This window comes from Sturnus vulgaris, chromosome 2 (assembly GCF_052056855.1).
Source record: "Sturnus vulgaris isolate bStuVul1 chromosome 2, bStuVul1.hap1, whole genome shotgun sequence".
Taxonomy (NCBI): domain Eukaryota; kingdom Metazoa; phylum Chordata; class Aves; order Passeriformes; family Sturnidae; genus Sturnus; species Sturnus vulgaris.
The window spans coordinates 4054869-4081599 of NC_142244.1; the positions used below are offsets into that span (position 1 = coordinate 4054869).

The window sequence follows — 26731 nt, forward strand, 5'->3', positions numbered from 1 at the left end:
GGGATGCTCCAGAATGTGGATGTTGATACTGGCTTTAGTTATGCTGGCTCATTTGTATGGTGTTATCTTATCTTGTATGTAGGTAACAGGAGCTCAATTAACCATAACTTGGTACACATACATCTAGAACAGTTTGGCTATATAAGTGTAGTGTTCTTTGGGTAGTTGTTTCTAGAAAGTAGATTAGGCCAAATTGATTAATTTGGTTTTGAATTTAATAAAAAACCTTAATTGTTATTAAGAAAAGGTTAACTGTCTACTTTGTTTCTTGCAGTTCAGGCAGAAAACAAAGATGCACTGTATTTTGTTGGACTGTTTCGTGTTGCCAACATAGAGTTTCTTCCAGAATATAGGCAGAAAGAGTCAAAGGAATTCCTCTCTATGGCACAGACTGTGCAGCATGTGGTAAGATGGGTGGGCTGCTTGGTTAGCAGAAAAGATCAGAGCTGTGAACAAGTGATGTTCAGATGCCACTGAGGCTGCTATGGTGTTCTTCTACCCCTTCCCCCCCAGAGGATTATGTGCAAGCAGTGGCTGTCTGGAGGTGTGAAGGAACTGACTGCTTTCAGCTTGGTAATCACAAACTGAGTTTTGAATTTATCTGGTTTTTACATTTGACTTAAAACTTTACATATTTTCACCCATAAATTATGATCTATGACTAAAATTCTACAAAAGTCCTTAAACACAATTGTCACTTTTGAAACATCAAACAGATGAAATCTTTTGCATTTACACTGCTTTCAAGCATCTCTAATTACCCTAGGGATCACAAACATATTTACATTTACATTTCCTTCTGATACTAGGTATTGTAAAGACCACTATTCTTCCCAAATACCTTGCATCAGTCCAAAGCAGAAATAGAACTCTGGATCAATAGCTGCTCTACAGTGGGAAGAAAAGGGTGGGAATCTTGGTTAAAAGGGAATTTGACATTTGGTGTAGGGAGAAAAAAAATACATTGTTGCTAGGATCTGTAGTACTGTCCACGTAAGGATTCAAGCAACTGTGTGAAAACTGCTAAACAAAAAAATAATGCTAGATACAACTAAGAAATTTTTCAATAATTACCAATTGTCATCTTCTAATGTGAAAACTAATGTTCCTGTTTTCCAGCTCTTTCCAAGTCCTGCATATTAATCCTTAAATTCTCCCAGATAACCAGTGCTGGGCACCACCTTTCCCTGCTCTCCATGGAGCACCTCTAAAGTCCTGTATTCCCTGTGTCTTGTTTTGCTCTCAGAGCATCCTGACCTTGTCATACATGGTGGAGAGAGGCAACAGACAGAAGGTGTTGAGCTGCCAGTGTCACCACCTCCTACTTGAACATTACTTGGAATTTATTTTTTTATCTGTAAACTTTGCCTGAACTCATCAATGGATTTTGCATTGCTGAAACTGGCAACCTTAACTGTTGACTAAAATTGTTAGTAGAGAAGTGGGGGAGGGGGTTGGGATTTTGTTTGTTGTTCTCCTCAAAACCCTTTTGTTAATGGTTGCTGGCCCAGAGAACCCAGGTGGCAGTAGGAAAACCTCTCAAAATAGGTTCTTTCCATTTGATAGTAACAGTAATGCATAAAATCCCTTGTACCTTAATCAGGAGAAAGCTTGAGCTCTACTCACCTTATTTAGGCCCTTAAAATTATTGTCTATTCCTGTTTCAAACTATGAAAGCTAGAGAGTAATATGGATGTGATTTTTACAGCCTTTGAAACATTCTATGTCGCAGTCCTTGGCACATGAATCATAAAGCAGCAGAGTGAGGTCTGAACAGCTGGAGGTACATGCCACCTTGTGGCTTTGAACAGGAGGGGGAGAGGAAGGTTATTGTCCCACTAGTATTATCACAGCCCAACAACAGGGAGAATCAGGAGCTTGCTTTCCCCAAAGACAGTCCTTCAGCAGGGAACAGGCAGAGATTTTGCTTCTCCACGTTTTACACTGTGTGTATTGGAAAGAAATATGTTAATACTAAGCTGTTGATGAAGAAGATAGACAAAAATGAATCAAAGTGCAAGAAATTCCATGGAAATATTAAAAAAATAATTCCTTTGCTGTGAAGGGAATCAAACACTGGGGTTCTCATTCAGGGAAGTTGTGAAGTCTCAATTCTTGAAGGTAATCAACTGGAAATGGCCCTGAGCAATGTGGCATAGTTGACCTTGATTTGAGCAGTAGGATTGGACTAGATGGTCTGCAGAGGCCCTTTCCTATTTCAGTCTTTCTCTGATGCTGTGGGAAAAGCTCTGGTATGTGCTGTTCACCTTAGTAACAGCACAAAAAAAGTGTAGTGACTGTGTGCACGTTTTGAAGTTTGGCCTTAAGTTCTAGCATCAGGATAGGGAAGCCTTCCGTGTCTGGGATTTCCTGGGTGAAGGATGTGCATCTTTTTGAAAAATCATTTATATGGAAAGAGCATTGCTGTATATGTCAGCTGGCCATGGGCAGAAGATTTGATTTCCTGGGGATATTAGATTTGTTATGGGTGCATTGAAGAGCTGATCTGTTCATCTCCTGTTCTGCCTAGCTTGGCTGATGTATGTCTGGAAGTGTGTGCATGTTGCAAAATCTTGTTGGAAAATAGGTTGTTCCTAGGAAAGCCTAGGCATACAGCATCTCTAGGTGTGACTGATTTTCAGAATGCTTAATCTTTATACTTTGTCTTTCAGATGAACTTGGTCTACACAACTTCTTCTTTCTCCAAATTTTACAAGCAGTCCACTGTCTCAGAAGTCAGGTAAAACTGTAGTTGATGTAATTGCTTTTCTGCTGGGCAGTATATAATGTAATAAGCCCACAAAACAAGATTATTTTTAATGGTTATGATTCAAAGTATTTACTATGTACTTGAACTGATAGGAAAATAGGCTTATAACCTATACCAATTCACTTAACAAAAGTAAGGGCAAACTAAAGTCATATAAACAGTTCCTTGTCTGCCAGAAATACAATGCCAGATGAACAGAAGAAATGTCAATAAAGAGGTTTGGTGATCCTTTGGCTCCTGCAGAAGTTTAACCACTTAAACATGCTGTTGGAGCACAACTCTGTTATTGACTAAATTGCATGTATTTTGTAAGTAATGTTATGGAATAAAACTATTTTCTATTTAAGAAGCAGGAAATCTCTATGCAATAAAGTATTCTTACTCTAACGTTAATGTTTGCAGCTAATGTTAGAAGTTTAGTTATTTGAATCCTCTTGAACCAAATGCAGTTCTGGTTCAGAAACTGGAGGTTTTCAGGCTGTGTTTCATTTAAAAGTCTTTCTCCTCACTAAGGAGATAGAGATTAGTGTGATTGTACATGGCCTGTAAGGTGTTACCTAAATTGTCTAGGAATCATTCCCTACACAGTGCAGGGTGAGATACATATCAATTGAGAGCTCTGGAGATGATAATTCTATTGTTTCTGTTATACTGTTTCTGGTTTTGATCTTTAGGAAATAGTCCAGCTCTAATTCATGTGTAGACAATGTGATTTCCATAGATCTCAAAAGTTAGGAACCCTCAGGAAATCAGCCTATTGAATATTCCCAACTGGATGTGAAGAGTGTGTTCTGGGGTTTGTCTTATTTGTTTGTTTTTTAAGGGGGAAATATACATCCAGTGGGTTTAAGTAATTATAAAATATGGAAATGAGCCATGCACTTCTGAATTTGTACTTCAGAAGCTTGGGCTAAGAGTCTGGTGTTCAGAGAACTTCCAACAGGATGATGATCTGAGCTCTTTATTTCAGTAACAACAACAATGGAGGCCTTCTTATTCATTTCTGGATCGTATTTGTGGTACCACAGGCGAAGGGGCAAGTGCTGTGTGAGGATTGTGTGGCTGCCATTTTAAAGGATTCCATTCAGACCAGTATCATTAACAGGACTTCGGTGGGAAGTCTTCAGGGCCTTGCAGTTGACATGGATTCCATTGTCCTAAGTGGTTAGTACTAGAACATATCCATATCCTTGAGGAAATGCTTCATTAAGCAAGTGTTTTTTATCTTGGAGTAGCAAATTCTATAAATAAATTAAAATCTTGTTTCTACATCTCTAGCTTCTAATACTAAAATTTTAATAGGAAAAAAAAGAGTGAGAAGGAAAATAAAAATGAGATTTGAGGTCAAATCAAGGTACAAGTTGTCCTTGTAAACAGTGATTGCAAAATTTCCTGTACTGGCAGTGCTTATGCTCATAGTCAAGAGGTAAAATGGATACTTTTGTAGGCAAACTTGCGTTTTGATTCTGATTTTAAAAGCATAAAAAGAAGGGTTAAGGTGATAAGATTCTTATCACTCCTTTATTAAAGATTCAAAAACGTTATAAAACTGCCCATTTGGTAAATAACTCCTGTGCCATTCTTGTCTGGGAACAAATTCACAACATGTGGTTCAAGCACGTTTAACTTATTTAGCTACAAATCATTTAATGATTTTCCATTTTAAGGACATCAGACAGAACAGTTCTGTCAAACTGAAAGCTGAGAGAGACTTTATGGCTAAAAGATGAGAAAATTACCTCCTGGCTACCTCTTTCTCAGTCCTTCAATTGACTTTGCCTAATTGTCATGTAGCCTCTTCTTGCCTCACCTCTGCTTGCAGAATTTCCAGAAATTAAGAGGGCTGTGGCAACCCCCCTCACTGAGAGAAGTGTTTTGTCCTGTGTGTTCAGTGTTAGGACTGAGGCGAGATTGAATTAAACCCTGAATTCTGGATTTCAGGCAAACAAGAAGACTCACACAACTCTTTTTCTATGCAGCAGGTCTTCGGTCAGATTATTGGTCAACAACAGGAACAGGTAATTCACCCTCTTGGCATCTTCCTGCAGAGGAGAAGTGGAGAACAAAGCTTTTAGTTCATGACTTGGCCTTAAAGATACTCTTCAGTGTTAAATTTAAGAGGGTTAAATTCAGCCTTGGAATTTAAGTCCTGACTTACTAGAAGAATGACCAAGAATCTCGCAAGTAACAAATACAGAAACTGTCTGCCTTTAATCTGCCTGGTAAATTTTTAGATGTACTTGGTGACATAGTAGGAAACAAACTGAAACAGGTGTTTGCTATTCAATGTGTTGTCCAGCAGATTAACCTTTTCTAAACCGAACAGTAATTAATTTAATACGCTGAACAAGAGCAATGCTTTCTTTCATCCTTTATTCACTTAACTCCCTTTTCTCCAGGGTTAATGGTGAGTTACTCTTTTGAATGTATTCCCTAAAATAATTACTTTAGGCAGTCAAATTTTGCCAGGGTTGTGGGAGACACTATTTGTAGACCTGCTGGGTGAGTGTGGGCCAGGGTTTGCAATGTTTAGGGTTTGCTAACAGCCCATAATTTCTCAAAACTCAAGTTTGCTACAGCATTCACTTGTTTAAAGCCTCTCAACTTAAACTGCAAAGCATAACAATATTGGCTTCCATCACATTTCATTTACATGAATTTTATTCCTATAAAGAGTTCGGTGTTTACTTGCACAGCTATTTCATTTCCCAGTTTTGTGTTCCAGGGTGGAGAAATTAGCACAGTTGGAACTTGGTTCCAATTTATTCCAGAATGCAGCCCCTAAAACGGACAAAATTAAGAACAGCACAACACAAGTATTGTTGCTAAGGCTTTTTAGGACTTACATAGTATCTTTCACATGAAGGGAGAAAGATGACCTGCCATATTCTAGATCTTTCAGAGATTTTGTGTAGGCCACAGGTGTCAGCTGGTATCTGTGAGAAGCATGGAGCATACATGCAATGAAGTTTCTGAGGATGAACAACATGGATGGCCACAGTAGCTGAGAATCCTCTACTGGTGCAATTTTATTTGTTGAGGTTCTTTGGCCATGTCTGTTTAGAAGTATGAAATGTGATGCAGAGGTGAAAGTGAACATGCAGCAGGACAAAAACAATGAGCATTGTCAGGCTGCATTTTAGGAGCAGTGGAGTTAACTTTGGGTATGGAGATGGACCCAGTGGTTGGTTTGGGCACAGACTGGAGTGCAGATTTACTGAAGGATGGTGCTAGAGAAGGGACTTGTGGACATTCCTCTGATGTGAGGTTCTTGCATTGCAGTAATATCTGGTTGAACTGGATTTGCTTGGGTAAAGAATCTATCCAGCTTTGGTTTCAAGCCAGCATGCTTGAACTACTTGTAGTTCTAGAGTCAGCTTTGAATTTTCTTGACTGTGCTCCATAGCAGCAGCGACCTCATTCCATTATTAATTAATTAGTAGAAATAATGGTAGTTACATAATTTTAGAGATTATGATCAAAGTTGGCTCTGCTAAGGGTGACTAAATAAGCATAAATAACTATTATAAAAAAGAATGTTATTGGGAAGAGATAAGAACAAGGAAGAAGGAAGAACAATGACTTAAACAAAGCTTTTAATAGGTATAACTGTAATTCATTTAAATGGAATATGACCCTTACAGATTGTTCATAGACATTCTTAGCATTAGTTTCAAGGTTGTAATTTAGAAGTGGAAGTTGGACAAAGCCTGCCACTTCCTGTCTTGATTAACTGCTGGTCAAAAGGTCAACATTTAATTTGACTCAACAATTGTTAGTAAATTTTCACAATGCTCTAATTGGGTGTTCCATTATGGTAACTATTTCAGAGACTTATGTTTGTAATAGGCAGAAACTAATGCAAATGTTAACTTTGGATCTTATTCTCCCTAATTTGCATTTTCCTTCCTTCTCATCTTTCAAAGAGCTATGTTAAGAGTTTTAGATATGACAAAACAAAAACTCCCTAAGCTTTTTGCTGACTGTCAGATGCAATTTGAAATAAAGTCCTCAATATCTTTTATTTGGAAATTGCAGTTGTTTCAGCTCAATTGGAAAACTGGATGCAAGTAGGGTAATCTTCTTATCCTTGTCTAAATTATGACTGAATTTTTTACCCTTTTTTTTATAAATGTTGTGTAGGGTAGGTTGCATAATTTTTATTTCACAGTATTTTCATTTCTAAACGTGATTTCTAATGATGCAAAATTTTTCAAGTCTGGGCAGAACAAAGTTCTGGTCTGAATTCATTTTGATCCTGATTTGAGCAGAATGTTGAGCAAGAAAAGTCCTAGCATTCCTTCCAAACTGAAGGACTTGGTGAATCTGAATTTGTTGCTAGCACTTCTAACTCATGTCATGATAAAACATCAAAATGTTGACATTTAATCAATAAAAAAGCTAGGGGGATACAGACAGGCAACTGCATTTTTACTTTGATTTTGTTTTATATATTTTAAATATCCTAATGCCCATAGGGGCAAGCAGTTCCTTTAAATGTAGATGAGTATCTCCCAGTGAAGAATGAAGTAATTTATCCTCTAGAGACTCCACAGAACTTTAACTGCAAATTGCACAAAATGGCACTGCTTCAGTGCAAATATCCTGCAAGAACTGAATTTACAGCACTGTTGGCCATGCTCTGTACTTGTTATGAATAGACTCTTCTTTGACCACGGAGTTGTAACTAAGATGAAAACAGTGAGTGACACATACAGCCAAGAAGGGGTACTTCACAAGGTCAAGGGGAATGGCTTTAAGCTGAAAAAGGGTAGGTTTGGGTTTAGGGTAGGAAGAAATTCTTTACTGTAAGGATGGTTGCCCAGAAAAGCTGTAGATTCCCCTTGGAAGTGTCCAAGGCTGGGTTGGATGGGGCTCTGGGCAACCTGGTCAAGTGGAAGGTGTCCCAGTCATGGCAGAGAATTTGGAACCAGATGATCTCTTACAACCCCAACTACTCTATCTTCTATTAATACTTTGTTTTCCAAGTTTGATATGCTTTCATACTTCAGTTTAACACAAGGATTTCTTGTTTTAATGCCATGTGGATTTAGGAGTTTTGGAGTGATTGCATCCAGTGTTGAAATATGTGACATTTTCGCAGGAACAAATTGCATGTATGATGTCTATGCTGATCGACTGCATGAGCACTTTCCTCTGGATACCCGAGCTACCTCGGAGGGAACAATCTGCTATTTTAAGCTCATTGCATCTGTGGGCCACCTCATCCGCCTTTCAATAGCATCCCTGCAGATTGAAGCAGATAACTGCATCACTGACTCGCTCACCATTTATGACTCTCTGATGCCAATCAAAGATACTCTACCGGTGAGTATAAACGTATATTAAGAATTGACAACTTTTGGGTTTTTTTCTGAAGACCCGTCATCTTAATTTTTTTGGTTAGTTTGGTTTTGTTAAAATTGCTCTGATCTTCATGTATTACTTACATAACACCTGACAAATTAAAACTAAAATTTTCAACTGGAATGCATCTTCACCTAGCTACAGACCTATGAAAAAATCACATGTTACTGGACAAAATTTTCTGTTTCTTATCAGGAAACAGATGCTGACTAAGAGACAATGTCAAAATTTCCTCCCTTAAGCAAAATATTCTGTATTTGAAAAGAAGTGCTTTCCAAATAAAGACTGAAGTTCTGAAACTAAGTCTCGTGATTTTTCTCTTACTGACACTCACTAGTTCAGTGCTTTTTTTGGTCTGCTCTATTTGTTTAGAGGGTTATAAAAATCTTGACTTGAACCTGTGATGGGTTGAGGGATGTGGACTATTACTTTTTTTTTTCTTCTCTCTTTAAGATTCATTATGCTTACTTAGAGACTTTTTCTTTTAAATCCCTGATAATTAATTCCATAGGACTATAAGTCAAAAGGAAACAACAGCACCCTCATGAAGTAGACAAAAAACTCAGTGTTTTCACCCCTGAAACCCTTTTCTCTGGCATTTCAGACTGTGTATAAGCCTCAAAACCAGAGCACTGGCGTTTCAGTCCTTTTTGAGAGCCATCCTATACTAATTTTTATCTCAAATTGACTTGGATGGTGTTCACTTACATGTTAGTATCTGTAGAGGACTGAAGATGTCTAGGTAATGCATATGGAAAGTAATTTTTTAATGAGAGTTCTTGATTGGCTCAGAATTGAATTCTTGACTTGAAGAATAACTTTCTTGTCTTTCCCACTCCCCAACAAGAAGATAAAACTGTTGGTCTAATAAAATAAGATTTCTTTCTTCCAGCTTTTTGTCAATTTTGGCTTCATTCATTTTTACTGGGAAGTCAAGGCTGAAAGTCGTTATCTCATAGAACTAACTATTCCATGTTCATTTTCATGTTTGCAATTTCCTTCTTTTTGTAAGAAGAATTTCCAGTATTGAGGTTCTAACTGGCATTGTAACAGGTACTTTTGTGCTCAAGAGCATGGAGATTTGACTGGACTTTGAAGTAGGTAAGATCTGAGCTAGTGGAAAATTTATGCATAGCGTGAGAGTCATGTGTTAAGCTTTTTGCTTTTTAGCGTTTGCTTAAGTATTTGCTCTTCCTTCTTCCCCCTCAGAGCCTGTGAACCAGCTGATTCATTGGTGTCACTTGTGTCAACAAATAATCTCATGCTGGTAATATTTAAGGCAGCACAAGTAAAGGAGCAAAAGGAATTCCATGGCTATTTTGAGGTCATTGCACAAGAAAGTAGGTTTGTTCTGTGTTTAGAAGTGCTTTTATTATATTGTTTCTTCTAAGATCCTGAAGTGTCTGTCGTGTTTCTGACAATGGAAAAAAAGATTCCTGTATCTGAGTTTCTTCTTTTTACAGGTGCCTGTCTCCCCTTCATCTCTTCTGCACTGCTGTGTGCCTTCCTGTTGTGTAATGTAATCTGATCAGACTAGTTGTGCAGTATGAAGGTAAAAGGCTGAAAGCAGCCCCGAATTCAGCTGGCGAGGGCTGCAATGTGCCAGCAGATGGGGCTGCTATTGCAGGTGTAGCAGTGCTCTCCCTTCTGCCTTGGGATCGTGTTAAAGCTGGAAGGATGTCAGCACTAAAAACTTCTTTCAGAAAATAAATCTTCAGTTGCTTTGTCTGAATTTGCTATCTGTCCCTGCCTCCTCAGGAGCACAAGAGTCAGTAACGTTTGTGCATTAAGTCCATGACTGTATTGCTTCAATCTTTAAGAAATGGTGAGATCATAATCACAAATAGCACAAGGAATATCATGCTAGCGGCACAAGGAGAAAAATCTCACACAATTCAACACAGGGAAATTCAAGCTGCTCAAGAAGATGTTGCATACTTTTCATGTTGACAGTAATTAATTAAGCATTAATATACCATCACAAATGCATGTGATAAATTCTCCATAATAATTAACTTCAAGTTCTCTTCTGCGTGGGTTGTGGGTGGGTTGGTTTTCTTTCTGTTCAAGTCTGGGTTTTCTTTGTTCGTTTCTTTGTGCGTGTGTGAGTTTGACTTTAATGAAATCTGTAAACCCATTGAGCAGTCATACAAGAAAGCTTTGGGTTCCAGAAGGCTGATTAGTTCAGTATATTCTCCATTTCACTTCTAACTGGCTGCATTCTAAGGCTAGAGGTCCCTGTGTAGTGCTGCAGTATGGATGCATTGGTATTCTTGTTTGCAAAACTGTCTTCAGTGAAATAATACAGATAAACCTTAGTGTGTTCTTCTGGTCCTGCAGAGCCCAGCACTCATCCCTGGATCTTTACATCCTTTGTCTTCTGTAGGTATCATTGGAAAGGGTCTCTTAATACAACTTGAATTCAGCTAAATGTAGTTCCTCTTCTGCCCAGCTTTGCAGTGATAGATTTCAGATAAATTTGGATGCTTTAGCCCACTGAATAGCTTTACAGAAAGTATATCAAGGTTTGCCAAACTTTGCCTCTTTTTTTTTTTTTTTTTTTTTCCCTAGGGTGTGGAAAAGCAATAGTGACAAAAGAGGAAACTGGCTATGAAGGGAGAATCACAAGTCCATATTACCCAAGCTATTATCCTCCAAAATGCCTGTGTGCATGGAACTTCCAGGTAACATGATTCTGTCTGTCTTTAGGCACTGCTGTGTGTTTTGGGTGCATAGAGCTAAAGTAAAGCAGAAGTGATTGAGTTGGCAGTAACCTGCATCCTCCCAGATGCAGTAGTTTATAGAAATGGCATTGCTGAGGAGCTGGCTGTGCTCAGGTGGTTTGTATCAGTTTTTCCCCTTTCTGTGCACTTGTTTTTAAGGAAGAGAACATAGTTCCTAAGCTGTCCTATTACAAAGGTGAAGAGCTAAGATAGGTTTTGATGTTTAGCCTGCAGAATTCCTTCATTGCAGGTAATGTAAGACTCGACTGTTTTCTGTTTCCTCTTTTCCCACTCCCCAGAAATTTGGATGAAAAGTATGTACAAAAAAACCCTCCTATAACCTAGTTATTACTGCCACTTCTCTGGTATCTTTTCGTATGCCTAATACATTTAGTTTGTCTTCAGAATGGTCTGTCCTATCAGCACAAGCCCATAGACCGTTTTTTAAAAATTTGGTATCCTTTTTCTGCATCTTTTCAGATACTCTCCCGAAAGCAAATTATTGAAAGTTGACATTGTTTTAAAGTAATTATTTTTTCTCTGCCATGAGTATTTCATTATTAGTGCTGCTAAAATAAGGTCTCTGATGTAGGGTTAACCCTTCAGTGTTTTCCTCTCTAAAGAATATAGCAATGGATATGAGGTCCACTGTTTACCCATCTTTCTGCTTATGTTACTTATTACTTGTTAAGCTAGCAGCTATCCACATTGAATCATAGCAATATAAATTAAGTCCTGCTAGCCATAACCTACAGCCTCCTCCCTTTCTAGAATGATAAGGCAATTTTTGGGGGCTAAATTTACGATCTTCAGTTCACCCTGGACTTCTGATTGAAAGGTTTATTGCTCAAAACCAGTTTCATTTTCAGTACTGTGTTTTTGTGCAATATTGAAACTTCACTTGTTTCCCAAGTTATATTTTCTGTAAGAGAGGGGGAGAAAAATTTTCGTTTCTGGATTTTTGCCCTGAATCAGCCCTTGTCTTTGAATGAACACTGCAAAAAAGGTTCGGTTCCTTTTATGAAAGGAATTTCCAATTAAGTATGAACACTCGTGATTTTGCTGGGTTTAGAAATGTTTTGTAAAATACTAAAGAATGCATGGCTGAGCAGGTGCTAGCAGAAGGCTATAATATTGTGGCAGAAGTAACTCCTAGCATTACAAAGGTAGCACAAGTATTCCAGGCAGTATCTAAACACTAAAAATCCTCTGGGGCTCTGTGTCCCTACACAAGTACATTTGGATGTGTTTGAGTGCTTTGATCTTGATACAAAAGCCGCTTTCTTTGGCCAGTGGCTCTCTGAAGATGAGAAGGCTATTGGCTAGAGGGGGAGAAAGCCTGCAGCTGTGGTGGGGCTGTGCCAACCCTTGCTTTGACTCAGGACCGAATAGCTTGCAAGTGTGTAAAGTGCTGGCTGCTGAGCTGGTGACACAGGGTGTGTCACACACAGCTCCCAGGGTGTGGCAATGCCAAGCTCCCTAATTCCTGAAATACCTTTATACACTTTTGTGTTCTATGCCCACGAAAGGAAAACGACTGCTTGCACTGTCTTTCTTGCTCACGACAGACTCCACAGAAGAGCCTTGGTATAGCTCTGAAGTTTCATAACTATACCATTAGTGAGAAGAATATTAAAGGCTGTGAGCGAGGGTGGTGGAAAATTAATGAACGCATGTAAGTACTCTTCATGGATTATTAATGTAATGGTTCCAAAATAAACCTTCCCATACTACTGCAGTTCACTAAGCTTCCACAAGGACTGAAGTAATTCACTGGGGTGTCCTACCATTCTTTCATTTTAGCTGATGCTGTAGCAATCTTTATCAAATGTATGTGTGTATATGTATATATATTCTACTGTAAAGTACTGGGAAGATGAAGACAAGAGTCTTTGGTACTCTCTGGAGAGAGAGAAATGGAAAGAGTTGGATGAAGATTGATGTCCTGTGAACCCTAAAATAATTGTGTGTTTTCTGGGGCCATTAAACAAGGTCTGTTTAAAGCCCTTTTAAGTGTAACTTAATTCCATGATTGCTCAAGAGGACGGTGAGTCTAATTAACTTCTTGGTGAAAGCCATTGCAGTGAGATGATTGGAAATAGAACTGTAACTGCTTCCCCATTCCAGTCAGCGGCTCTTGAAAGAGAAACTGCACAAAGTGGCATCAAAGGGATCATTGTATTTCTGAAGTGTTTGTTAAATAGTTTAATAATTAATTAAATATTTTATTAAAATATTTTTATTGGAATATTTTTTAAAATATGAGTTTTTTAAGATACTACTGCTTTCCCAGCACGTTGTCCAGCCATTTTTTTCCTCAGTTTTGAAGTCGTCTTTGGAATGCTGGATGATGGGGCAAGGCTAGATTTAAATCATCGGATTTCTTTTTTCTTAAACTTTGTTCAAATGGAAACCTCAGCAATATTAGTCTTGAAACTGAGTTTCTGAGCTCACCACTGGAACTAGGTGAACTAGGTCCTTAAGAGTACAATTGAAAGAATTACAAAGAGAAGAAAAAATGTATATGTTCTTCAATAGTGTGTTGTATTTATAGAGTGAAAATTCAGTTTGAAGCTCCTATAGTTGTGCCTTGATGGGAATTGGTTGCTGGACTAGATGAATGCACAAAAACACCAGTCAAAATCACACCACACTTAGTGTGTTTGTGGGGTTTTTTGGTGGTCTTTTTATGACAGAAATGGAAAGATTTGTGATATTTGGGATGCCTGAGGTACAAAACAAAGGCAAAATCTGGAGGAAAAAATGATAACAGATTCATAATGAAGGATTCTCTGACAGAGTCCTGAAAGAATCTGAGCAGCTTTTTGACAAACCTGCCAATTTTGCATTCCACAGAATTAAATGTCCATGGTATGACTCTTAGAAGGGCACTCGGGCTTACTTTTGAAGTACTGCACAAGAACACATGCTTCTGCTTTCTGTTGCAAGTTACTGGTTATAGTAGTAGTCCAAGACAAGCTTTCCTTTGAAAGAGTGTGTGTTTCATTGAAAGTAAGGCTTTTGAACTTCTGATTTTTCTCTTCTATATTTACTTTTGAAGGGGAGAAATTATGACTTCGAGCATGAAACATGGTGATGTTTTCTTTTTACTCCTAATTATAATTTTTAATGAAATGGGGGGGGCAGAGAGGGGACCCTCATTTTTTCAGCTTCTTGCAGTTGCAGCCTATGGGATCCTTATTCTGTTACCTTAGGTAAACGTGGTTAAGAACCTATGGGATACTGATATTAGTAAACACTGGGACCAAGCAGGTGGTGCAGATAAGGTTCTTTCAGACCTCTAGGGAAAGCTTTGTCTAATCAGGGACACTGGACACAACCATGCAGTTCTTCCTTGTCTTTCTTCCAATGGACATCACTGCCTTGTCAAAGAAGTTACAGCTGATTAACTTCTTTACCTGAAATTCTCAGAGGCAGGAATACCAATGAATCTCTTATGAGAAACCACTAGAGGTTTATGTGAACACAGAAGTGCTTTATTTAAAAAAAAAAAGTGCAATATCCCATTGTTTCTGCTACAGCATGCGTGTATCTGCTCATCCCCTGAAAAACTATCTCACTCACTTCTCCAACATATGGGACAGGATCCCCTTAATCTGTTTCTCTCAATGGCACAGAGTTACAGATGGTGCTTTGAAACTTCCATTTGCCCTGGACTTGGATATAGGACCAGTAAAACACCAGCAAAAGGCTCCTGAGGGCCTGTAGCTTTGTTTTGCAAATCCCATGAGCATATGGCATTTCCCCCTGTGTAAACGAGATGTACCTGTTTCAGCTTTTCCACAGATGGGCAGCAATTTCCTCTGCTTATGGTGAAATAACTTGTTTTATTTGTCTGAGAAGGAGTCAATGCAAACTTCAATTTTTGGGGGGTTTGGCGTTGTTTTGTTTTTTGTTTGTTTTTTGTGTTGCTAGAGTTTGTTGGAAGGAAAGTTGTCTAAGTCACTGACAGAACGAGAAAAGTAGAAAATATCTGTGAGCTAGTTGAAGGGAATCAGACTGGTAAATGGCATTTTGCTGTGCACTTCGACAGGCTGTTTTAGGTTGAGAGCATTGGAGACAACAGTAAAATTAGTGACAACTAGAATTCCTTTTGTAGGAAGTCCTCACTCAACGCTGATAGATTTGATGGATGGGTGTACTGGTTTGAAGAAGGCAAACCAGCACGAGGGATTAACTCTACACAAATATTTTGCAAGAGCTTCGAAGTCAGCCCTACAATTTAAATGGAAAATTACAACAAAGGCAATAGTACAGAAACACTGGCTTAAACTGATGAAGTCAGAATATGACCTGACACCCTGCTGGTCAGGGTGGCAGCAGCAGTCCGATTAAATGGTGGCTGCAGTCCTGCTGCAGTGATGGATGTGGTTCTGTCAAAGCAGTGATCCTGTGGAAAGGTCTCATCCTTCTCCGGAGATCCAGTGGTGCTGTCAAGAGCTCTTGTCCTCTGGGTATAGGGTGGTGGTGTCGTGGTGTCCCAAGCCCCAAATTATGTGCAGGTGGGACTGTTCAGAACATCCCCCGGGGCAGGGAATTTCACAATGGGATAATGTCATTCTGTGAGTCATTCTGGGGAGTTCCTGATGGTCCGTTAGCAGAGATGGCCCCTCAGTGACAGCTGCTTCCCCAAGGGAGTTATCATGAGTCAGGGAGAAGACAAAGAAACACTCATCCACCCATTTTAACAGCTCATGTAGGTGATAGTAGAAAACTTTTGGTTACACCTTACACTGTAACCCAAGATAGTGGTTTTGTGGGTTTTTTGGAGGGATTTTTTTGTGGTTTTTGTTATTGTTTGATGGCGGTTTTTTTTCTTGGGGTTTACGTTTTGTTTTGGGGTTTTTTTCGGTTGGTTGAGGTTTGGTTTGGTTTTGTTGGTTTGTTTGTTTTGTTGTTGGGGTTTTTTTGTGGTTTTTTTGTTGTTGTTGTTTGTTTTGTTTTGAGGATTTGTTTGCTTGCTTCTTTGTCTGGGACTTCTCTTACAATTAATTTTCCCATAGTAAAAAGCTGTAAAATTAACTGGCATTTTTGCATCTGCTTTCAGGATGTCAAAGAAGAGTCTTGTTTTTTTTAATTGTTTTCTTCCTTTATTTTTCCCATTGCCGGAACAGAATCTCCTAGATCTACTAAGAGGATGTTTCATTTTAGTAGGGTGAAATAAAGCATACATGAAAACATATGAATGTGTCCATTCCCTGTGGCAGACTTCACTGGGATGCTCAAGGACACTGAGGCAACATCTGTTCACACTTAAATCACTGACCAATTTTTCTCCATTCATTGACATGAAGAGTAGTCCTGGTACGATGTTGGATGTGGAAAAATACACAAGGGAAATATTTACCTCTGGCTAACAGTCCACTACTCCATTTAACAACACAACATGCTTTTTTTCTTTTTTTCTTTGTGTTCATTTTGTTGTCAGTGAGTGACCTTGTACTGCTCTCAAACAAGCGTGTGTGCCAAGTCGGCTAAAAATCAATACATCTCCCTGTGCTCTTAAATATTAAGATTTGTACATACTTAGATTTTGGCAGGAATATTAAAGCCAAATGTTTTTCTTATAAGTGTTGCAAGAGGAGAGAGTCTTTATTTCCATTTCTAGAACAACCTGTACTATTGATGTTCTTCACTGGTTTACTGCACTGAAAACTGTCTCCATTTTAAAATAATGATCCAGCAATAATTGATCCCTTGTCAAAGAGGCTTTGTTTGGTTGTGGGATTTTTTTTTTTTGCTTTGGGGTTTGTTTGTTGCTTTTTTTTTTAATGTAGGTTTTTTGTTGCCCACCCCCCAGATAGAGATTGATATATTTGATGAAAGAAACATTAGAAATTAATAAACTATGGATGGATTAAATGTTTGCTGGCATCAGAAAGCATTTAGGTTTCTCTGAATCAAGTAGCAACTAGGCAGAAGTCCAAGGAACCTCTTTGCAAAAATAGCAGTTTAAAGTAGATGTGCACCCAAGGCATTATTTTGGGGACTATTTATTTGAAGGTGTGACATTCAGAAGTAAATTTCCACAGTGTTAATGGTGGATGAAGGCTGGGTGACTACTGGGAAATATTTTTTGGTTTGGTTCTTAATTAAAGTAGGCATCAGACTGTATTTCTGAATTTCAGTGGTGTTGACATTTTAAATTGTGTGTAAGGCAGCTTTCACGTGTAGGCTGCCCTGGAACTCACTTGCACACTTTTAGGTACTGTGGTTACTATGTGGATCACCAAACAGTCTTCCACGTTAGGAGTTCTGCTGTCAGTGTGGAGCTGCAGTGCAGTTCCAAGGTCTCGGAGAAGCCCCTGCTGGTGGAGTATGGCAGCTATAACATCGGCCAGCGTAAGATGGATTTTACCTCTCCCAACCCTTCTTTGCCTTTCACATCTGTGAGGTAGCATTTTTGGGGGTCCAGTAGGGCTTAATTAAGTTTATGCAGGAAATGATCTGTTGGGTTTCAGTTCTCTTTCTTTTCTAATCTCACTGAGTCAGATGACTAGCAAACAAAGAACCTTTTCTAGGCTGTGCATCTGAGGTTTGTGGGCATGTGCAGCGTGCTCTGGTTTCCTGCATGCACACTGTGCTCTTCTGCACAGTCCTCAAAGCTTCCTGCATGGCTATGACTATGGCGCAGTCACTTTAAGTCTGCTGTTCCTGTTTGTTTTCATCCCCAGCTTTTTGTTTGCCCTGTTTCTATTGCTATAAGGCTTGTAGGTCGTGAAGAGAGTACCAAATAACCACCTGTTTATTTCAGTGTTTCCATGTGTTTATAGATAGTGTGTGCAAATCTGAAATCTCAGCTGAAAAAACAGCTCCAAAAATTGATTAACTCTGAGACTTTCAGTTTCTTCCAGTCCTGAAACAGACAGCTTGTTTACTGGTACTTTTTCACCTGTGTTAGTCTTATATATTCTTTTTAAAGTAATAGAGAAGCAGTGGTTTCTATACATAGTTAGTTGTCACATAAGAGGAACTCTATTCAGTGTATATATGTAGAGTATATAAAAAGAGGGGAAAATTGATTATTTTAGTTTATAAGGCAGAATTATGTAGTTCATGCACCACCTCAATGCAGGTTACTTACCAAAGTTGCAAAGTGCTGCAAATTTTGGTTATTGGAAGCGAGGCTGTCTTTTTAAAATAAAGGTGGCATTCTAAGCAGTCTTATGTCGCACCATAAAACGCTGGCTGATTTGGTCCAGCCCTAGAGAGCCTGTGGTACATATTCTAGGAATATGAATTGGAACTTTAGAGACATTTTTTCCTCTTCTTTAAATCCCAGTTTTCAACATTTGAATTCAATTTAAGCGCTGGCAATGTATACAGACCATTAAATTTAGATCAACTTTATCATTCCTTGGAGCAGCTTAGTGACTGTAAATTGAAACAAGCTGTCAGTATTTGTAAAAAGAAAATTTTGAAGTTTGGTTGCTTGGTGGTTTTTTTGTTTTGTCGTTTGTTTTTTTTTTTTCCTTTTTACCCTCCAGCATGTCCACCTGGACATTTCAAGTGTTCTACTGGCTTATGCATCCAGCAGATGCAGCGCTGTGATGGCATAAACAACTGCTTCGATGAAAGCGATGAACTCTCTTGTGGTTTGTATTCACTTATTAGAGATCTTGACTGGAAAACACAGTGAATGTACTCTCTAATCTTAGAAGGCAGCTGAAACAAGGTGAAAATTTTTAATGGGGATAACAAAAGAGGTTTTCAGCTTCCTTTGTACATCCGAGTACAGGCTATCTGAATGCTTAACTTGTAGTTAACTGGCAAGGGACAAAACCAAGAATGAAGAAGGTATGGCACTGGGGAGCACAGGGAAGAAATTTACATGTGCAATAATAGCTGTAGTAGGCTATGTCTTAGTTTTTCCTCATGTGATAAAAGCAGGCAATTATTAATGAAGTTCTGTCCCATTTTGAGATTACAAAGGGGGGTTCATAGAGTAGATGAGAGTGATACTAAACATCTCCACCTGGGGAGTTCACTGAAATCCTTTGTGCTCTATTTCACCATGCATAATGTGGCACTGAGGCCCATCCTTGTACCATGCTGTGAAGGAATGAATGCTGTATCCAGCCATAGTCAGAAGGGGATGTGTTAGCATTTGCAGGAATGCTTCTGTACCTGATTGGGCTTATATTCTTTAAGTTGTCCCTGAGTGGAACTGTAACTCCAGCTTCGCAATGCAGGACAACGTGCTTGCCTGCGATGGAGTGAGTGATTGTGAGAACGGAAAAGATGAGCAGAACTGCACCCACAGTAAGGCTGCTCTCCTGAATAAACTTTTTATCTCTTTTGTCGTCTGTCTCTTCCTGACTTGAATTCTGGATGCTGCATTCAAAAGGTTGAGGCACTGTCAAATCTCACTTGGGCTATACCATTCCATTCAATTCTTCTGATACACTTAGGAACAAGTCATTACTGATTTTTAAACTGTTTATCTTAATATACTCATGAACATCTGTTTCTGCAAAATACTGGCAGAAGAATTAAGTACTTCAGGTGCATGATGGAATCTAGACATTTAAAGCTTGAATATGAGATTTTTATCTCTTTACAGCATAATCTGTGCAAATTAATTCCTGGATCTGTTTTACCATCTGTAAAATAACTATAAAAATTATGGTTTCTCTGTAGCAGCTTTCAGAGTTATAAGGTTAGTGGAAGCCATACATTTAGCATTAGGCAAATGAAAGATTTGAATCAGAACTTCATTGAACTTTTTAGAGTAAATGGATGCTGTGACGTATGAAAGGGACTTACGAAAGGGAGCACAACTGAAAAGTGCTGCAAGTGACTTTTTTTAAAGAAAACTTTTTTGACCCCTCTGACAAGACAATCTGTGTAAATGATTACAGGGTACTTCTGTGTGTTGACAAGCAAAACAGATTGGGTTTGAGTGGCCTCATTTATTGCAAGCCACAGGGAAAAAGGAAAATGCTGAGTTTGGGGGTTGCCTTTTTACTGGATACAATTAATAAGGCTGCTTTTACTGCAATCTTTCCTTTCACATTTAATACTGAAATACAAAGGAGAGCTCCTTTCCAGAGTACTGGATGTTTTCTCTTGCTGTCCTTAGGCTCTACATCTAATTTTCACTACTATATCTGTGTGAGTTAATGCTGTGGGAAAGGATGGGAGAAAATCTTTGTTTGGACTTGGCCAAGTAAATGCACACCCACGTACAGATACAGTTCTGTTTGAATAGCTTATTCTGTTTTGAGGTTAAGCCATCCCAGCCAAAATGCTTTTTTTGTCATATTACTTCCTATCTATTAATACATGTACATCTTCTATCTGTGCAGACATGTCTTTGTGTGTTAAGCTGAGCCAATGGTTATTTTGGGTTTTTTTCCTCAAAACTATTTCAGGCATTCCCTGCACCAAGCACACATTTAAGTGCAGGAATAACATTTGCATTAGGAAACAATATGCAAGATGTGATGGGACTGTGGACTGTGTCGATGGAAGTGATGAAAGCAGCTGCAGTAAGTTCCTCTCAAATATTCTTCTTTCTGAACTTTGAACTTTTTACACAATAAAGACTTTATTTCTTCCTGTTTTGGAGTGGGTACAAGTCAGGCTGCTGAGTTTTTATTGCATTCTCTCTGTGATCGTTGGGTAATGATCAGCTATCATTTTACCTCAGATCTTGTTGCAGAATTTGCCAAGTTCCTGTGGGAGGGTGGGCTTAAAGTTTTTGGGAGCCTTAGACAACTGTACTGCTTATTGCAACTATGCTAAGGATTAGGACAGCAGGGTTAATTACAGAGTGAATTTGGTTGGTTGGTGAGGCAGGAACTTCTGTTGTCTGCAGCAATGCCAGGCACTTTATTGAAGTTGGACTGTATTTGGACTTCAGGAGTGATACAGCTGCAATGAGGAAAAAACGACGAACTTTTCACTTCTCTGACTCTTCCAGATGCTGAAGACCCCAATACTTCATAGTATCAAGTTAGATTCTAGTCTTAAATCTTCCTAAAGTAACCTCTCTACAGAAGAGTCTTTCTTCCTTGCTTTTCAAATTAAGAGTTGAGGGGTTTGTTCTGATTATACATGGCTTCTTCACCTGTTAGTAATACACATTGTCAGACTGTCATTTCTATACAAAATAATGAGTGTACCACCTTGCTTCTCAAAAAAATGTCCAATCTCCACATACATTTTTCTTGTATCATCTCCAATGTTTTGGCAAGAAGTGTTCTAATGATGTTGAAATTCTGTGTTGGTCTCCTTCCAGGTCAGGGTTGGCAGTATCAAAAAGAGATGAGGGTTTGCCTATTTGTATATATTCATTGTGATGCTTATTAAATCAATGGATCCTTTGACATTTCTGACACAAGGAATATTTAGGGGTTAATTTCTGCAGCAGAGCTAGAAAAAAGGCTTAGTAAAATTTCCAGACTAGTGCCTTTTTATGGAGTCACCTCTTGTTTCATTAATAGAGAAGCCAAAGAGAGAAGTTTTGAAATTATTGCAAGGGAATGAAATAAATTTCAAAATATTTCAAAGTGCTATGTTCTTCCATGCCATGTGTGGAAAGCCCCCTCATTAAAGGAAAGCACTGGAGATGGGCATTATAACCTGAAATATCTCTTGCAGGTTGTGGCAGTAGCAAGACCAGCAATCTCATCTCTCGGATTGTAGGTGGCTCAAACACTGAGGAAGGTGAATGGCCCTGGCAGGTCAGCCTTCATTTTGTGGGAGCTGCTTACTGTGGAGCATCAGTGATATCCAAAGAATGGCTTGTATCTGCAGCCCACTGCTTTCAAGGGAGCAAGTAAGCAGCCATCTCTCTATATCTGTCCAGAATCCACAAGTGCCTTTAGCTTTTGGAGTTTGAGCTGCATGGAGGTGCTGTGCTCCCCTTTCCCCAGCCCTGCTGTCAGTGGATGTTTCAAGGTACTTTTTTACTTCTTGTTTTGTTCCCACCCAGGCTGGCTGACCCCAGAGCATGGCGTGCCCACCTGGGCATGCAAATGCAAGGCCGTGCCAAGTTTGTGTCGGGGGTGAGGCGGATCGTGGTGCACGAGTACTACAACAGCAGGAACTACGACTACGACATCGCGCTGCTGCAGCTGAGCACGCCGTGGCCAGACACCATGAGCCACCTCATCCAGCCCATCTGCCTGCCTCCCTCCTCCCATAGAGCCCGCCACGGGGACAAGTGCTGGATAACAGGTTGGGGCCAAAAGCAGGAAGCGGGTGAGTTTTATCCCTTCCATTGAGCTACTTTGGTCCCAGGAGCCTTCTGTCTTGGTTTGAAAGACAGGTGTCTGCTAAGAAAGGCAGGAGCCCCTCTTTGAAGTGGAGAATGTAAACCTTCCTCCAAATTATTGTAATTTTGAAATTAAGGGGCTCTCAGGCAAAGATATGGGAATAGGAATAACAGTTCTTTACTAGGAAAATTAAAATACAAATACATTACAAAAAACAAACCCCAAAACACTGACAGAGTCAGAATACAACCTGACACCCTGTTGGTCAGGGTGTTGGTAGCAATTTGATTAAATGGTGGCTTCAGTCCTCCTGGATGACAGCTGTGGTTCTGTTGAAGCAGTGCTCCTGTAGAAGGTGCAGTTTTACTCCAAAGGTCCAGTGATGATGTGGAAAGGTCTGGTTTTCCTCTGGGATCCAGTGGAAAAAGGCTGCCTTGGCATTCCAGATCTCAGTTTTTATCTAGGTAGGAAATGTTTGGCTCCTCCCCGTGGCTGGAGCATCTCCCAGTGGGATGATGTAATTTTATCAGTCATGCAGTGGGACTCAATGCCCCATTAACAGAAGATATCCTCCTGGAGGAAGGGTGGGTTGTGGAAAATATAAAGATGACTGCCTCACCTGGTTTTAACAGATGGTGATAGAATACATACTTTTGGTTACATCCTGCATTGCAGCCTAAGACACCTTCACAGCTGGCAGAGTATGCACGTGCCTTTGTATGCCCAGGAAACTTGGCTGCTGGTCCCATGGATCTGAATGCCCTCCATTTTATGTTGTTAGTATAGGCAGCTACACTTACCCCAAAATATGAGTGTTGTCTTTCCCCTCTGTTCCCCTTGGAGGTGTGGGATGCATGGTGTGGTTTCTCTCTTTGGGCTGCTGGTTAGTAGTAGGATTTCAGTACATGAAATTAAAAAGCTGGTTATTTGAAAGATAAGCATACAAAATTTTTCTTTCAAAAAGGAAATGGGGGGATGTATTTTTTCCTGTTTTTTTCTATTCCTTTTGTCAGCTTCTACAAGTGCCAAATTAATCTTTTAATTTCAAAGTATACTTTATTACATATTAGCTTTATCAAATCCTAAAACAAAGTTTCATGATGTAAACCAGTGCTTGCATATTTGAATATGTGGGTGAAGGCTTTTTGGCTATAACCAGATTTTGAAAAGATGACCTGGTGATGAGATTGGGTCTGCTGTATTGAAAGGAGAGGAAACTGTGGGATAATTCTGTTATATTTAAAGAATATATCTTATAAAAAAGAGGTGTTTCACCAAATCTTTCAGACAGAAAGAAGGAAATTTGAAACTTGTTTCTTTATGCCGTCAGAATTTGCATTCTGAAACTCTGACTCAGAATCTTAATCTTGAATTCAACTCCTTCAGTTATGCTGCCCTCACTGCATATCTGTCATGTGGTGATTTAAATATCTTTGCAAAATTCTGTTTCCTTTTTGAAATAATAAGAGAGTGAATTAAGAAGTCTTGAGACATTTTGGAAAAAACAAAGAAAAAAAACGTTTTGGCCAATCCTAGTGATGATGCCATTGTATTTGGTGTGCCTGCAGGACCCAGATCACATTACACAATTGCCTGATAGTTTGAAGAGGCTTTCTGTTCAGTTGCAGTTAGTAGTTTGGAATCTGGAATAACTCGATGGTGAAAAGTACCCGTGTATATTTTCTGAAGACTTTTTGTTTTCTATTTCAATAGATGAGTAAAATGCTAAGCTCTGTAGAATCACCCTGCTCTGAATTTGTTTTCCAGATGATGAAGGTTCAGCAGTTCTTCAGAAAGCAGAGGTAGAAATTATTGACCAGACATTATGTCATTCCACGTATGGAATTATCACAGCTAGGATGTTTTGTGCTGGGCTATCGTCTGGGAAAAGAGATGGGTGTAAAGTACGTATCTCAGCAAAATTTGCAAAGCACTTCTCTTTCCTTGTTGCATGATAGGGGGTAAAGTTGACTGGCAGACCACTTTGTGGTCAATGTTTCAGTTCTGAAAAAGAACAGTGTAAGAATTGTCTGTCAGCAAATCTCTTCTGTGGGTGGTTTAGAGTTCTGCTTTATGTGCATGAGTAGCATCATTAAGTTTCAGTAGCAGATCAAGAGCCAATCAATTTGCAAGTCCCAATAACAAGCTGAAATCAGGCAATATTTGGCATAATAGGCTCTCAGCTGAAGAAAAAACTGAGAAACTAGCTTGTGTCTTTTCAGGACCCCTCCCCTCCAACTTGGAACTACAGGACTGTATAATGAGATGGAGACAATTAGGCATAAATTTGCGAATGTAAGATATTTCTGATCTGGAAAAGCTGAAAGATGATAAATGTCAAGTGCTGAATTTACTTCTAGTGAATACTAGTAAAATCACATAGATACACAATATATATATCTCTATGACACTTAATAGTGCAGATTTTATATGCCATATTATATTATATTGAGTTTATATAAACCATATGTATTTACTGCTAAAACAGTAATAAATTTACTGCTGAAATAATGATAAAACCATTTTTTTATGATGGACATCTGGAATCTTCAGGATGTTCTAGCTTTCATTGATCTACATAAAAATGAGTGAGCCTACAATGGCTGAGGGAGTATAATGCAGCTTTTTAGAGGTTAGTGAGACCATTGATATTAAGTATTTTCAGTAACTGAGAATTTCTTTATGGCTGCTCAAGATATAGCCAAGGAAAGACATCATTTTGGCTGCATTTTTGTAAAGGCAAATCATTTGTGTCAGTGTCTGGTTTTTGGAGCTAATCAAATTGTGGTATTGCTGTTTTGTGAAAAGTGCTGTTGTTCTCCATTTTTGAGGCAATTCAAGATAATTCTACTTTGAGGAGAGGGGGGCACCTAAGCACCTTGGAAGAGGTTCCCTCCAACCTGCATATCCCAACAACCTATCAAGTGAAGGCAAAATACTTTCCTAGCTCTAAAAAAATATTTGTCTAGAAAGAAGGCACTTCTCTTGCAAAACATCTGAATTTTGTCAAATGCACCTTTGGCATTTAGAAGTTGTTTCTGGCACCCAATGTTTTGATATAGCTTAATTTGCCACTGGCTGTCTTTTTCAGAGATGCTGTGTGTACAGCAGAGCCTGACAGGGAAATATAAGCTTGGTCCAAGGAATTTTCCCCAAATGTTGGCAAATGGTTTTATACCTGATGCTCTCCCAATGTATTTCTAAAAGAATACCCTATTATAAAGGAAGAGTCCTACTTGCTTTTTGCTGCATTGCAGCATTATGAGATGCTGTATTAAGTTTTGTAGTCTAGAACAGACTTCATTTTAACTGCTCCAATTGCAAAGACATTATGGGCCCCTAAACATTATATGTTGGCTAGTATCTACTAGAGGACAATCCTTAGGCTTTTTTTCCTTCTTAAAAAAAAAAAATCAAGAAAAACCCCAAACAAAACAATTGAGGGATTCCATCTGTTTCCATTTACCTCTAATTTGAAAGAAGTCATACAATTATTAAATACTTTATTTATTGTACTTATGTTATTTTGTTTAAAAACATTTTATAAAAGCTTGCTATTTTTGAGTTTTAGTGTGTAATCTATGAATGTACTACATGTTAACTAGCAGATTTGAGGTTTAGCTGTAAGTGTGAGGTTAGAAAAAACTTACTTTCAAATATAGTCCATGCAAAGTAATATCTTTATTAATGTCTTTAAAGAGTGAGAATTTCTTTCTCTCTTGTGAAAGAGAAAACTTCGGTAAAACTGTGTAATGTTATCTGCTTGAAAAAAAACAACCCTATCAATTGTTTGAACTATGTGAATATGAAAATATAATCACTGGAATTATGCAAAATATCTCCTGTGAACTTTCCCCCCAGTTTTTATAATTCCTATTGTAAACACATATAACTCGATACATTATTTTTAGGGTGATTCTGGTGGACCACTGTCATGTCAAAGCATTGGAGATGGAAAATGGTTTTTGACTGGCATTGTGAGCTGGGGTTATGGATGTGGAAGACCAAATTTCCCAGGTGTCTACACAAGAGTGTCAAATTTTGCACCATGGATACACAAATATGTGCCTTCAGTCTTGTAACTTGAAAACTGTTTTCTTGTAATAAAACATGTCCTGGATACCTTCATTAAAATCCTATTTGGAAGAACTGTTCTGTGGTGGAATTTCTTTTCATGTTTCTCGCTGATTCTGGAATTCACATATGGAGGTAATAAATACCATTGTTTCAAGATTTGGTGAAAAAGGAGGAGGCTGTTCCTTGTGGTTATTCCATGCAGATGTCTGGAGACATGGGGGGAGGTGCAATAATAAACTTGATTTTCAAGGCACCAACTAAGTGCAGGTGCACTCGTATGTCAGGAAGCTGAAGATATAACTGACTGTGTAAACAGAGAGCTTCAGCCTTACTCATAATTTCCTCTGAGATGTGTGCAGCCAATACAGAAGTAACTGTGAAGCAGCAATTAACAGTTTGCACTCTGACAAATACTACATTCCCTGTCTCTTCCACCAAGAACTGCTGACAGGGAGAAAGGGAGAGGAAACACTATAAAAAAGTGAACTCAATCCTTTCAAATCCATAGGGCCTTCATTTTTGAAGGTCAGAAATTCTGCTGCTATAAGTGG

The 26731-nt window shown here is 38.8% G+C and overlaps 1 protein-coding gene across 1 annotated transcript; it reads left to right on the forward strand.

Moving 5' to 3' along the window:
• The first annotated feature begins 274 nt into the window (after nt 1–274).
• TMPRSS7 (transmembrane serine protease 7) lies at nt 275–26252 on the forward strand. Its single transcript, XM_088156957.1, has 17 exons — nt 275–405; nt 2673–2740; nt 3741–3934; nt 4750–4788; nt 7875–8098; nt 8853–8857; nt 9347–9477; nt 10709–10821; nt 12429–12535; nt 17087–17223; nt 18369–18476; nt 19033–19143; nt 20256–20372; nt 21487–21664; nt 21821–22089; nt 23871–24007; nt 26015–26252. The coding sequence occupies exons 1-17, from the start codon at nt 382–384 to the stop codon at nt 26183–26185; spliced, it is 2133 nt and encodes a 710-aa protein (XP_088013083.1). The 5' UTR covers nt 275–381; the 3' UTR covers nt 26186–26252.
• The last annotated feature ends 479 nt before the right edge of the window (nt 26253–26731 follow it).

Excerpts from the sequence above, each read along its gene's own strand:
- TMPRSS7 (XM_088156957.1), top strand. The coding sequence starts at position 382 with ATGGCACAGACTGTGCAGCATGTG. Across the intron at positions 406-2,672 it reads CACAGACTGTGCAGCATGTG|ATGAACTTGGTCTACACAAC; the intron begins GTAAGATGGGTG and ends TTTGTCTTTCAG. Across the intron at positions 9,478-10,708 it reads TGAGGTCATTGCACAAGAAA|GGTGTGGAAAAGCAATAGTG; the intron begins GTAGGTTTGTTC and ends TTTTTTCCCTAG.